A 14,258-nucleotide genomic window follows, 5' to 3' on the forward strand; every position below is an offset into this window, starting at 1 on the left:
TATATATATATATAATTTTCTTTTGTCTCGAAGCGATCAACTCCAGCTGCAACTAGATATTATTTTTTTATTCGTCTTCCCGAGTGATGGAGAGGCGCAGTTCTGCACACATCGGCCCCGATCCATATCAAGTCGGATGAGAACAGGGACAAAAAAGCAGGAGGAGGAGGGATTGTTTGAAGCCGAAGCAATTGGAAATATCTGAGGTGCTGTTCATGGAAACCAATTATCTCTTTTAATAATGTCATCTTATTTATGGATTTGGATGTTTGTTCTTTCCTCTATCGTCTTTTTCTAAACGCACGGTTCTTTTAAATTATGCCCTCTATGTTTGTTTGAATTTGGCCGCTGTTGGCATTTATCCATCGCTGTCCTCTGGTAGCAGATACCATGTTCCCGCTTACTTGTCCAATTTCCATGGAAAAATTCATAACTTTATATGCCATTTAGCGCATTTAGTTAAGATTTTCTTTACCTCCTGAAATAGGCAGCTGTGTTTAGATTCCTGGAATTTGAGTGAAAGGAAATGAACATAACGGGGTTGAAAAGCTTGAATAAATGATCGCAGATTCATAATGAAGCCATCGATTTATGTGATTTCATTTAATTTCTACCATTTTCTTTCACTCCAAACAAAGCGGAAAATTTTTTATTCAAAGATTACTCCTTTTCAAATTTTCTGAATTGATAAGCACAATCTTTTATCCCATCATCACCGAATTATATGAGTTAGGATTTGTTGACGAACCAGCATATGGTTACCAAATGAAAAGGAAAAATCTAGGGTGATTATTTGTTATCATCTTTTACCTTTTTGTGGGATTGAGATATAGAGCAGGGCAATTTATGTCCAAGGTTTAAGTAATGTAGAACGCGAGACGGCTCAGCTAAGGAGAGAGGATCTCTCAGCAGCTTTGGGGTTTTAGAAATCTTGGACAGCAATTTGGAGGCCTTCTTGGACCGCTTCCTTGCTGGTTATGGACTAACTGATGTAGAACGGGAGACGGCTCAGCTAAGGAGAGGATCTCTCAGCAGCTTTGGGGTTTTAGAAATCTTGGACAGCAGTTTGAAGGCCTTCTTGGACCGCTTCCTTTCCTCGAGGCAAGGAAATTAGCTGAAATTTCTGGCTGCAACTTTGGGAGGAAGAGGGCTCAATATTGTAAGGAATTTGGAGAGGTTCTAGTGGAGGAATTTCCACGTGATGGCCTTGGAAGATTTCGGCTAGCAGAGGAATTTTAATTCCCAAAATAAATTCCAAATCAAGGCTGTTAACGTGGGGAGCTCTCTAGAGTAAATAAGAGGAGAGAAGACCGGGATTTAATTCCGGAAGTAAAAGAAATAGGAATTGCTGTGGCTAGGAGAAGAAAATAGACTAAAAAAATTTTGAAAATTTACAGCCAGGAGGGAGTTACGGGAATGAAGAGGTGAATTAGAGAATTAATTCCTAATTCCCCTCTACATAATTTGGAAAGTGAATAAAGGCTTGGAATTTTCGGTCAAACAAAATTATCAAATTTTGAAATCTTTCCAAAGAGAAATAAGCTGCACTTATGGATGGATTTCAAAGCAATTTAATAAAGGAGAGGATGCCGGCTGTATCTGGAGCTGAAGGTGGAATTCTTTCTTAATTCCCATGGAAGGTTTTAGGAAAGAATTAATGTTTGGCCCGTTGAAAATTTCAGCTAAAATTTTAGCTGCTTTGGTTTTGGGTTTCCAAAGGTGGATGATAGGGAATAATTAAGACTTCTTAATTTGGTTTAAAAAGTTTAGGAAAGAAAATAATTCACTTCAATTTAAATTTAAAATTCAAATGGATGTAAATTAAGAACTTTCCTAAAATAGGCGAACTAAATTAGGAAATAAATTTTGAATTTCAAATTTAGATAATTTGAATTTCAAATTAAGTCCAAATGTCATTCACCCCAAATTAGGAAACTCAAGAAGGAAGAGGGATGGGTGAGGCCGGCGGCTAGGGAGCCATGGCCGGCGGTTTGGGAGAATCTTTGGGTGAGGTGGCCGGCGGCTTATGGTGGAAATGGAGACGACGATGGTGGACAGAGGTAGAGGAAGAAGATAAACGACTAGAAACAACAAGAAGGAATAAAAACAAGAGATAAAATGAAAGATAGAGGATGGTGACATGAAGGTGGACGTAGGTAGAGGATGAAGACGACGACTAGGAATAACAAGAAGGAACAAAAAACAAAAATAAAAAACAAAAGATAGAAGATAAAAAACGTGAGCCTTGGACTCTTCCGAAGACTGACGGGTGATGCTTTGCTCTTCTCCAAGGGACTTCAAGTCACAAGCGCGGACCCATCCCGCGGCTGGTGAAACCTCTGATTCCTCCCATAGAAAGCTCACTATCGTCCTCTTCACGAGAACACAAGTGTAGAATACAAATTTTTAATATCAATAATCCATCCCTATTACAATATAGCTTAAGGCCCTATATATAGGCCAGAATATAAGAAAACTCAAAATACAAAATTGCCCCTTGGGCCACAACACTCACATAAACCAACCTAGGGGTAAAACAGGAAATACATCAAATAAAAACTAAAATTCAGAAAAATAACTCATAATTGAAGATTTAAATTATAGTCGTTGATTTACGACGCCTCCTGTGATAGATGCGCCAAATCTTCTTACCGATGTCCGCATCATTAAGCTTTTTAGGTGCCTTGTTTATTTGTTTTTCAGATCATTGTTCTAGGATGAAATTTTTACTCGTGGGAAAAAGGTTTGGTTTATTTTGGGTTAGGATTGATCAAGATAGTTCCAAAGGCATCGAATTTGTTTTGAGATGAGTGCAACATAAATTTTGATTGGTTAATCATTCATTGTAATAATCACACAACAAAACCAACAATTTTGAGACTCATCTTGACTAAATTTGAGTTAGAACATCCTAATCCAATTTTTTGCCTATATACAAACATCTTTCTCTTGTAGTGCTTGCAAAAAGAATGATTAACTAATTGTTTACTTGTTTTTCTTTGTTTTTCCTTTACCCTGTATGCTTTGTTTCAAAGGTTGTTCTTCCTCATTTTATTAGTCTTTTGGGATCATCATTCAATTTTTTTCATTTATTTTGTTCAAATTCATTTGCATGATTGATTGATTACATCTTTTATTTTTGCCTTGCCTGTTGTTATATCTCTCAACAATAATCTTATATTTCCTCCTTGAGGAGCCTGCTACTTGTGGAACAACACTGCAGACAAACTACTTAAAATTGCCTTGAGGAAACATATTGAATCTCCTGATAAAAAAACATATGTTAGAGATTGATTTGTTATTTGAGGAGAAGGCCTAGTGCTGTAAGGATTTCGAAATGTTCTTGTCAGTGCTACATTAGGCATTGCGGTAATTCAAGTCAAGGACCATCTTAGCACTATCAGGATCTATTCTTGTATCATGGTTACATTTTCCTGATACAAAAATTCTTTTTTGCAATGTCATGGGATTCCATTTCTTTACACGTTTCTAGATTTTTTTTCTCAAATATTTATTTGAGATTGTAAACATACATCTATATTTAAGTTGCTACACGAGTAAATCAATAACACTTTAAAACCTCTTTGAGTTGTCAAATCAAGCACAATAAATGTATTACAGTTTGGATCCTTAACTTTGAAGATAAGGTCTTGATTATTTATTGTGTTTAACAAATTTCCAATATGTGGTTGATATCATTCTGCAGAGCTCTAACTACCTTAGTTAGATATAGCCCTCTCTCTATTATCTTACAATCCAGTTGATTGTGTGGTGTGATTTTGCATTGAGTATTCAAACACGTGAAGCCTGAGAAATGCATTTATTGATTTGCATATGTAATATATTTTGAGATCTCACTTCTTATTTTTCTTCATCATCAAACTTATCCCAACTATTTGATCAGTTTTAAGAATTCTTCTCCATTCATTTACTTTGAGTATCATATGGGCGATAACTCTATTTTATGTAAACTTTTTTGTGCAAATTCAAGTAACATTTTATGTTTCCTCTCTTTCCCCTCCTAGTTTTTTTACATTATTTCTATCTGTCCATTACATGTTGTCTCTCTTTCCCTTCCAAGTTCTTTCACATTCTTTCTTTCTGACCTTTTCTTCAATAAAGTTTTTTCCTCTCTTTATAATTGGCCAAATCACATAAATCCTTTTTTACTATCTTATATTCATTTGGAGTACTTCCATCATCTCTTTACTATGATCATATCTTATTATATTATTTGTATTTTATAACATGTTCATCTTAAGATTCTTATTTCTACGGCATTCAACAACTTGGTCATTGGTGACTTATTTATTGATCAATACTGGCATATAGCTTTGACAAGATAAGAACCTAGCAATCGAAATTATTTTGTCATCAAATTAAATAAGTGTTGAAGAAAGAGCTTCATTGACCTCATTATACTTTTTCCTTCAAAAGTGGATTAAGAATTTTGAGACAAGTTATCTTTGGATTAAATATTTGTTCTTTTTTTTGCTTTTCTAGAAAATTTACTCTAAGAACCTACCTAAAAATATCTATCACGTTGGTCAATTTTATATGAAAAGTGATAAATCTTCAGTTAATTATACAAAAGTAGTAAAGGCGAACATGCAAAGGGGTTGAGGAAGGAAAACAAAAAACATCGCTGGCTTCATCCACCCAATCCTCTACCTATCACTTCTAGTTACTTTACCCACAACACATTACACATTTTCATAAGTCACTGTTAGGAAAAAATATTTATTACATCAAATTAATGGGTTACTTCATTAACTTGTTATTACAAAATCTCATCGCAAAGCTTTCAAAGAAATCACAAAGTGCCTATAGCATTAATTTTTGCAATACAATGTAGATTCAAGGGATAAAATCTACAAAGAGAATAACATATAGGAAGGAGATCTATCCATTTGATTGATCAAAGGGTGGGAACAAAACAACAACATGAGGTGTGGGTTGGCTAACCACCTCAAACCACACACGAGGTGGTATATTGGATGAAACTCAACAGCTTATGCATTGATGAGTGGTAAGTTACCTTGCATGTGGGCAAAAGTGAGACCTTGTTCCAAGATCTATAGAGTTATCATCTGCAACTGCACTGGATGGTTCAATATTTTGGTGGCTTCAGAGGTGCGTACTCTAATAGGAAGTGCTTGTAGAAATAAAAAATCCTTGGCTGAATTCTTATTTCAGCAATCCCAAATACAAATCACAAGAAGAACTATGAGGAATAACAAGAGAAAAACTTTTTTAATTGGTGATATAAAGAAGCTAAACAAATAAGATGCAATGGATCTTCAATTGGAGAGGAAGATCTGGCTCTCCTAAATCCCTAGCCGCCAGCTAGAGCCCAATCACTCTTAAGAATAATCTAAATTCAGCAAAATAAGACATAACCCTAACCCTAGGGTAAACAAAACTTCTTAAAAGCGTACAATAAAAAGCAAATATCAAAACAACCCTGTGGGCTCCAAAAATTCAGCCCCGGCCTCCCCGCCGCGCGATTTCCTTCTTTTATTCTTCCGGCGAGTGAGTTTTAACGAACTAAGTTCCGGGGTAAATTTTGGAAGGCAGATGGGTTTGTAGATAAGACACTACCCAGAGATTTCGCCCTCATTTTGTGAGGACTTTATGATCTGGTTCTAGGTTTCCTATAGGCGCAAGCCCCTATAGTTAATTACCCCTCTCGATTACGAGAGAGAACTTTCGATTAAGGCTAGTCATGAAGTAGGTACAAAATACCTAGCGTATAGTAGCAACATGTGAATTTTTTTTTTGTAAATTTATTTATAAATTTATTATTTTTATACTTAAAGTGGATGGTGGGGGGAATGATGATGATCCCGATCAAGATCCCATGGTTCCATCGTCCCGGGTCATCGTGGTCCCTAGTCTACTTAGTCAGAGGAGGTAGTCGACCCAACCTGACAGAAGGATCCTTGTCGGCAGCCATGGGTTGCTTCGTCCAAGGGGACATTGTAGACATGGGGTGGATGCTTGTTTAAGGAGACAAATTTTTGTCAACAAACCCCGGTGGGGGGGAGGGGGGGAGCTTGCTGAGGTGAACTACGCTTCCGCCTGGAGTAAACAAGGGTTGGTCCCATTTGAACCGGCTGGACTGGTCTAACAATACCCCCACTCCTGAAGACCCATTTTGTCCTCAAGATGAAAGGAAAGAAACGGATGTTTCACTCTCCTATGACCCTCATGTGGCATCATAGTCATGTAGGTTCTTCCATTTTATCAGCGCTTCATTTATCCCTTCTTCTTTCTGTTGTAATCCTTTCAGCTCCAGTGGTTCTAACACCACTTCAAAATGTTGTTAGTATTACTGGTAACTCTGAATTGGATGCATGATCCCTAATAACTCTTCTCAACTGAGACACGTGGAACACTGGGTGTATGATAACAACCAAGGTAATCTCAATCGATAAGCCATTACTCCAATCCTCTCCAATATCTTATAAGGGCCTAAGTACCTCTTGGTCAGCTTCTCATTCCTCTTGTTAGCTACCGTCATTTGTATGTAGGGACGGAGCTTCACATATACCATATCTTTTATCTCGAATTGGATGTCCTTCCTCCGCCCATCTGTCCGCTTCTTCATGATATGTTGAGCCCTTAATAAATGCCTTTTTTAATTCATTCAACACCCTATCCATCTCCTCTAAGTACTGCTCTACTGAAGAGATTAGTGTACTACTCTGCCTAAAGTGCACCAAGTGAGGTGGACCCCTTTCGTACAACACTTTGAAGGGAGTCATGTGAGAAGCTAAATGATATGAAGTGTTGTATCAGTACTCTGCCCATGCTAGCCATTTGGCCCACAACCGAGGTGTCTCTAAAGAAAAACATCGCAAGCATGTATCCAAGCTCCTATTTATCACCTCAATCTGTCTGGGATGATAATTTCACACTACAGGATCTATATTTGTCTTTTATTTTAGCATTTAGCTAGAATTTATCAATTTCTTGTGAATAGCGGAAAGAATTATGCATGCTATCCAGAGTCATATCATAGGATCCTTACCTTTACCTGAAATCATGTAAAATCTTGTAATGAGCACATATCTTGTAAGTAACCTAAATCTTATTATTAAAATCAATGCAAGATAAAATATAATAGTATGTTGTAAATCATATAAAAAAATATGCGCATCAATGTATATATACCTGTTGCGTCCTGGAATATTCGCGGCAGTAGAGAAATATATAGTTTAACGTCTTAGCATTGTACGAAGATCTAGCACACAATTAGATAAGTGAGAGGGTGTAGCGTTCATAAGAGACACCAGAGTTTTTACGTGGAAAACCCTTGAAAAGGGGAAAAACCACGGGGCCTAGCCCAGTTGAAAATGATTCCACTATAATTTGAGTCGGTTACAAAGGGCTGACCGCCTCCAAGGGCGATCAGATTACAATTAGCAATTGTTTGATAGAAGTCTGGCGTTAGACCCGGTGTCACTTGATAGTACCCTGGCGTCACCTGGAAGTTCGGGTGTTAGTTGGTAGTCTGGCCTTAAGCAGAATGTCGGGTCTTTAGCAGAACGTTGTGCCTGAACGTCGGGCCTTGAGCAGAACGTTGGGCCTTTAGCAGAATGTCGGGCCTTGAGCAAAACGTTGGGCCTTCAGCAGAACTTCAGACATTGAGCAGAACGTTGGGCCTTTAGCAGAATGTCGGGACTTGAGCAGAACGTTGGGCCTTCAACAGAACGTCGGGACTTGAGCAGAATGTCGGGCCTGAACGTCGGGCCTTGAGGTGGTGGTGCAACGAAGCTCCGGCGGTGGTCTGGCGAGGTTCCTGCGGTGGTCCGGCGAGATTCCTGCGGTGGTCCGGCGATGTTTCGGCGGTGGTCAAGGAGGAGCTTCTTCCTTCTCTTCTCTTCTTGCTTGGGTCCCCCCTTTCAAGAGAAATGAGGGGTCTATTTATAAATTTTTTGGAGTGGCATGCCCCGTAAATAGGTGAGAGATCAAGGGTAAATGGGGAGTGGTTGGATGGACGACCGATATTGAACCCTTTGATCATGGACCGTTCGTCAGGAATTTGGAGGTCTTAATGATTTTGGAATTCGGTGATATTGGGCTCGTTGGATTCGTCTCGTCGAGCCGTTCGATTCGAGTATAAGCTCGTTAAAATTGGAGACCGTTTGGTAACTCAAATTGTGGTTTGAACCTTCCAACAGTGCTTCGGGTCCTTGATTTGTACTCATTTGGACTCGGACTGAGTTGAATTTGGTGTCGTTGGGTTTGTATTTTCGAGACGCTCAGTTTGACTGTAAGCTTGCTGAAATCGGAGTTCAGGTGCTCCCGGATTTAATTTTTGAAGTTCCCATCCTGATTTTTGCCTCGAGATTCGTGCCCGGTCAAGATAATTTCATGATGACGTATCAATACCAGTTATTTGTATCAATAATAAGTCTATAACATATAATATCTCAGCCAATTTTGTTTCATTCTTCCATAGTCAATCAGTTAGTCAGTCGATCTTTATCACTCAATCACTTCCATTCAATCTTATCATCCATTTATCTCACATCAATCTATTAGTTATAGTTACAATATCAATAACAATATTGGGTATCAATAACAAAATTGTATAAGTATTCTTAGTGTCTGTCACATTAACAGTAACAATAGTTAATAATAATAATCAGTAACAATGATTAGTGTTCATAATATTAATATACGTACAATATCAATATCAGTAATAATATTCAGATATTTAGAAGAGGGTATCTTGCTCATGCACTTATAATTCTGAATTAATTGTCCTTTATGACTCTTAATCAGTATGCTCCTTATAACTCCCCTCGAATCATATAAATCAATCGCCACGACTCCTTATAACTCATATTCAATCTCCAACTTATTATAAATCGTATCATATTATTCAGACTGATCAAATCTATAACAATCAAAAGTTATACGATAACTTATAAAATCATGATATAACGTATTTTTGATAGATTTAAGAGAGATAAATTCGTAGAAATCAAAATCATCAAAAACAGAAATAAGAAGATAGTTAATTACAACGAATTGCATAAAATTCTGTAACATAAAAGACGTACAAATATGACTCAAAGACCTTCCTCTCTATTTTCTCTTCTTCTCTTCATTTAATTTCTTTCTGGCCAAGCAACCAAGTGAGAGAGATAGTTGGGTGAGGCAATGTTATTTATAATGAAAAAATATAAAAACAAGATTACTGGCTTAACACCACAGCGTTCTACTTCAGAATTTTCATGTTTAAGAATTTAACTTCTTTTTACTTAAAGGGGTTTCACAGGTAAGCAGTACTCCTCTTCAACATTGTCCCTTGTAGACTAGAGAACATCTTATCTCGACCAGACACTATAGATTCTAGTATCACATGCAGTCTGACCACATCTTTGATGAATGTTGTTGCCACTATCACTATCATGTAAGGATGTCGTAGGAGAATAAAATGAGCATACTTGCTCAATCTATCCACCACCACCAAAATCACTATAATCCCCTTAAATCGGGTAACACATCTATAAAATTCATGGTGATATTCTCCCACACTCTGTCTAGAAGGGTTAAGGGTTGTATTAATACTCCTAGAGTCATGACCATGTATTTGCTCCTCTAGCATATCTCACATCTAGCCACAATCTCCTCCACATCCCCTTCCAATACAACTCTGCTACCAATCTCATGCATGTCTTCTGCACCCTTGAATGACCCCAACAACGCTTCCGTGGAACTCCTGCAATAGGTGTGGAATATGAATCGAGGTTCGAGGCAATATAAACCTCCCATTGTACAGTAGTATGTTCCCTTCTAGGGAATAGCTAGGGTGGTGTTACTCTTATCCCTTAGTAGATATGTCATAATCCTCGTCAACTCCTCGTCCTGCACACTCTCCTTCTTAACAACCCACCAATCCAACATCAATGGTATCGAAATGAACGACTCCTGGAGCTCCCCCATGCATCTGGACAAGACATCACCCACCTTGTTCTCTAGCCCCGGTCTATACTTAATCTCAAAACATACCCCAATAACTTTGATAGCCACCTTTGATGTTCCTCGGTTACCTGAGAGAAAGAGGGGATGTGGCAATGCGGCTATATCTATGAAATGGCTTCGATGACATGCGAGGGTTGCTTCTTCCATTCCTAAGAGTTTCTCGAACATTGCTTTTGAGTCTTCTGTTGGGAGAACAAAGCTGGGAGAATAGGCATAGGAGAAAGCTCAAGTCTCTGAGTGAAATGCATGCCTTGGATGAGAAGTGGAGGGTTGTGAGCTTTGGAAAGTCAAAGCTCAATTTTGCGTCTACTCACATGCGAGAGAGTCCTCTTGTTGCTTTTAAAGGGTGTGGAAGAAGACAAAATAAGCATTTGGGATAACATATATAGGCTAGGAGTGAGAGGCGGCTTTTTGCTTTCATTTTCTAAGAGATTTGTTGAGCATAACATATATATACATCCATACTTTTTAGGCTTGATTTATTTATGTGGAGAGCTGGAGAAGGCTTGATATCTTTTCACAGACAACATTAGATCCAGTAATATATTAATAAACTTGTCCTCAAGACTATAATGTTCTCTGGCCTATGTTTTCTTAAAAAAACGAGCCAATTTTAACCTCCTATTTTCTGTTCAGTATGCACATACATCTTTTTTATTATAGATAAAGAAAAAATGATCAAAATGATCCTTTGACTCTTTATGAAGGATCAAAATAGTCTTAAACTATATTAAAGGATAATTTTGGTCCCTAACTTCTTAAAGAGGAACTAAAAAAGTCTCATACTGAGACTATTTTAGTTCTTTTTTAAAGATTTGAGGAAAAAATGATTATTTAATATAGTTGGGACCGTTTTGATCCTTCATAAAGAGTCAAGAGATCATTTTAATCCTTTTCTAGATAGATAAATATTAAAATATATATATGACTTAGCTAGACCAGTATTGATGAAATACTTGTCTTTTCGGATCTACTCACAACATTATCCTGTTTGATAGTGTATGTTTATGTTTTTTCTGATTATCTTTTACTATATACACATTATCTAATAAGCTCACCTATGTACATATTTACCCACATCAAGCAGATTTGAAACTCTACATTCATGGCTGATGATTCTGCAAATAAAAAACAACCCTTGCTCTCTGGCTTAGCCGATCAAAACATAGGAACTGTTAAGAAAAGAAGATTTCGCCGCTGTAAAACCACACCTGCTTCTGATGCTGATTTCTTTGGCTCATATAAAGGTCGTGAGTTGTTTCCCGGTTCTAACTCCATCTTAAGAAATTTCCGTCCCAGCTTCAGGCAAGCTTCTCTCCTTTTAATCATCTACTTGATAGTTGGCTGTACTTGCTTCTATCTTGTGAGGGATCAAATTGTTGGTAAAAAAACAAATGGAATTCTTGATGCTTTATACTTCTGCATTGTGACAATGACCACTGTTGGTTATGGAGATCTAGTGCCAGAGAGTGTTCCAGCAAAGCTTCTTGCTTGTGCGTTTGTGTTTAGTGGAATGGCCTTTGTTGCTCTCTTCCTTGGCAAAGCAGCCGATTACCTTGTAGAGAAGCAGGAGGTGCTATTAGTCAAAGCAGTACACCTTCGACGAAAGGTCGGCACGCGGCAAATGATGAAGGAGATCGAGGCAAAAAGAGTTGAATACAAATTCTTCACCATTGTTGTGGCTCTTCTGGTGCTAGTAACTTTGGGAACTATAATTCTTGTGAAGATTGAGAAACTAAACATCATTGATGCTTTTTACTGTGTTTGTGCCACCATCACAACTCTCGGTTATGGCGATAAGAGCTTCTCGACGACATTTGGTCGGGTTTTTGCTGTTTTCTGGATTCTGACCAGTACCATTTGTTTAGCTCAGTTCTTTCTGTATCTCGCGGAAATACAGATGGAACACAGGCAACAAACCCTGGTCAAGTGGGTGCTTACGAGAAGGATGACTGTAGTGGATCTTGAAGCGGCTGATTTAGATGATGATGGTGTTGTGAGGTAAGTTTTTGAACCAGAAGTTTCTTAAATTTTGATACATTGATCTTATTGCTTGTGAATGAGTTTAGCATTGCTTCCTGAGTTATAAAAAATAAGCTCGTTGTTCTCATTTGATTGTGTTAGTCTCAATAAGTAGCTCGGTTATGGTTAGTTTTTAATGAGGCAATCACGAACAAGACCTTGTTCTATCGTATTCGGCTTTATATAAAGTTTATTGTGCTTACACACACGAGTATTTTCATACATTTAATGTTTCTATGGATATGTATGTAGGGGCTGTTTGGTTTGAAGTAAATGGGGTGTAAAGCATTTCAAATGTATGGGTTTTAAGAATATTGATGTTTGATTTGAAGTAAAATAAATAGTGTAAAATTTTGGTGCATTTGGAATTCACTCTCTAGTTATATTTATTGTATTTGGAATCCTCAAATTTGGGCGAGTTTCAAATACACCATAAATTTATCGTCTTTGTTGCCGCCTGCTGCCACCACCAACCACCGTTGGTCGTTGTCCGCTGCTGTAAACTACCACCTCAGGCCTGCTGCCACTACTGTCATCGACCAGAAACCATGATCGTTACCACCGGCGATCGACTAGCCACCACCACTATCACCATCTCTATCGCCACCCACTGTCGTCATTAGCCACCGCCCACCACTGGCTGCCATCATCCACTACCGACTGCCACTGTTGGCTGCCACCACCCACCACCGCCAACCACCCTTTTTGGACTTTACATTGCACTCATTTTATTTCAAACAAACAAGAAAAAGTAATTGCATGCTTTCATTTTACAATCATTCAAATAACTCTAAATATTCATTTTACACTACATTCCATTTACACTGCATTCCTTTTACACCGCATTCTTTTTTCAAACAACCAAAGACCCCTTATATTATACAATTTATATATGAATTTTTCAAGTTCACTATATGTTTGTTAACAGTACATGTTCGGCTTGATAATTTAACAAAGCCAACAAAGAAAATTTTTTACTTGTTTGCTTAACAAGCCAAGTTGAGCCGAACAACCCTTGAGCTCTCTCAAGCCCGAGTTGCTTACACCCCAAATTGACTCAAATGGTTGTTTACAGTGCTGCTGAGTTTGTGATATACAAGCTAAAGGAGATGGGGAAGATCAACCAAGAAGATGTTGCTTTAGTTTTGGAGGAGTTTGAGAATCTTGACGTAGATCAATCTGGCACCATATCAAATTCAGATTTGCTTCTCGCTCAATCAGTCGAATAGGTGAGCTGAGCCGAAGATTTCTTTCTTCCACAGCTTCACATAATGTGCAGTGCTTCTAACTTCATACAGATATAATCTTCTTCCTGCTATTTGTTTATTTTACTTTTTTGTTTTGTTGATGGTTTTCACTGTATGAATCAAGGTGAAGAGCCGAGCAGAATTGTTTAAAGAGTGGTTTCTTTTTGCTTGGCGTTTCAATGGCGGTCTTATTTTAGGATTGGAAGTCTTGTTTATTATTTCTGTTTTGCAAAAAAATTAGTGTTCAATGAAGTTCAATATATGTAGTTGATTATTGTTGTCATCTACCAAGTTATTGTATACTTTGAGAAGCCTTAACATTTTTTACTGAAATTATGTTTTAAAAAGCAATAAAAAAAGTCGTCCCAAACGAATTCTAAATCTTCATGCAAGCTCTATAGTGAAAATTTGTCTTGTATATTTTATATGAATGTCTCTCAATTTTAGCAGAGTAGCATATTATTTTGACTGAGGTTTTATTTGGGGTGATTTTCTTATTGATTCTTTAAAGCAGTTTTTAGTAAAAAAAATTAATTTTTTATTAAGAAGCTGTTTTTAAAATTAGTAAGAAAGTCATCCCAAACAAAATCTAAATGTTATGCGTGCTCATTCATTTTTCCCTAAGGAGCTTCTCATGTATTTTTTTCATTATCTAAGATGTGTTATTAAAAATAATAAAATAGAGATTAGAGCTTTTTTTAGAAGCTATTCAGAATTATTTTCTCATTATATATTTTTTATATTTTGATATGACATAAAATATATTTGATTGACTAGCTGCAATGGTGACTTGTAGTTAGTGGTGGTGGGTGGTGGCCAAAGTATTTTTAATTTAAAACTTAAAATATCTACAAATTGATTTTGTGTATTTAAAAATAAGTTTGATTTATTTAAAAAATAATAAAAATAAAGAACGCATATAATGAAAACCTAGGCTTATTTCATTTATCATATCATGCTTAATTTAAGGAATATATATAATTTTATTTC

At 37.1% G+C, this 14,258-nt stretch overlaps 1 protein-coding gene across 1 annotated transcript; it reads left to right on the forward strand.

Annotated features, from left to right (window-relative positions):
- The first annotated feature begins 39 nt into the window (after positions 1-39).
- On the forward strand, positions 40-13,559 carry LOC110112600 (two pore potassium channel a). The gene is made up of 3 exons (XM_020844886.2): positions 40-206; positions 11,087-12,000; positions 13,097-13,559. Exons 2-3 carry the CDS (start codon positions 11,105-11,107, stop codon positions 13,248-13,250), a joined length of 1,050 nt encoding a protein of 349 aa, XP_020700545.1. The 5' UTR covers positions 40-206; positions 11,087-11,104; the 3' UTR covers positions 13,251-13,559.
- The last annotated feature ends 699 nt before the right edge of the window (positions 13,560-14,258 follow it).

The sequence above is a fragment of the Dendrobium catenatum genome, unplaced genomic scaffold (assembly GCF_001605985.2).
Source record: "Dendrobium catenatum unplaced genomic scaffold, ASM160598v2 fragScaff_scaffold_459, whole genome shotgun sequence".
Lineage (NCBI taxonomy): Eukaryota > Viridiplantae > Streptophyta > Magnoliopsida > Asparagales > Orchidaceae > Dendrobium > Dendrobium catenatum.

Coding starts and splice junctions, on each gene's coding strand:
- LOC110112600 (XM_020844886.2), top strand. CDS start 11,105: ATGGCTGATGATTCTGCAAATAAAAAACAACCCTTGCTCTCTGGCTTA. Junction 12,001..13,096: donor GATGATGATGGTGTTGTGAG/GTAAGTTTTTGA, acceptor GGTTGTTTACAG/TGCTGCTGAGTTTGTGATAT.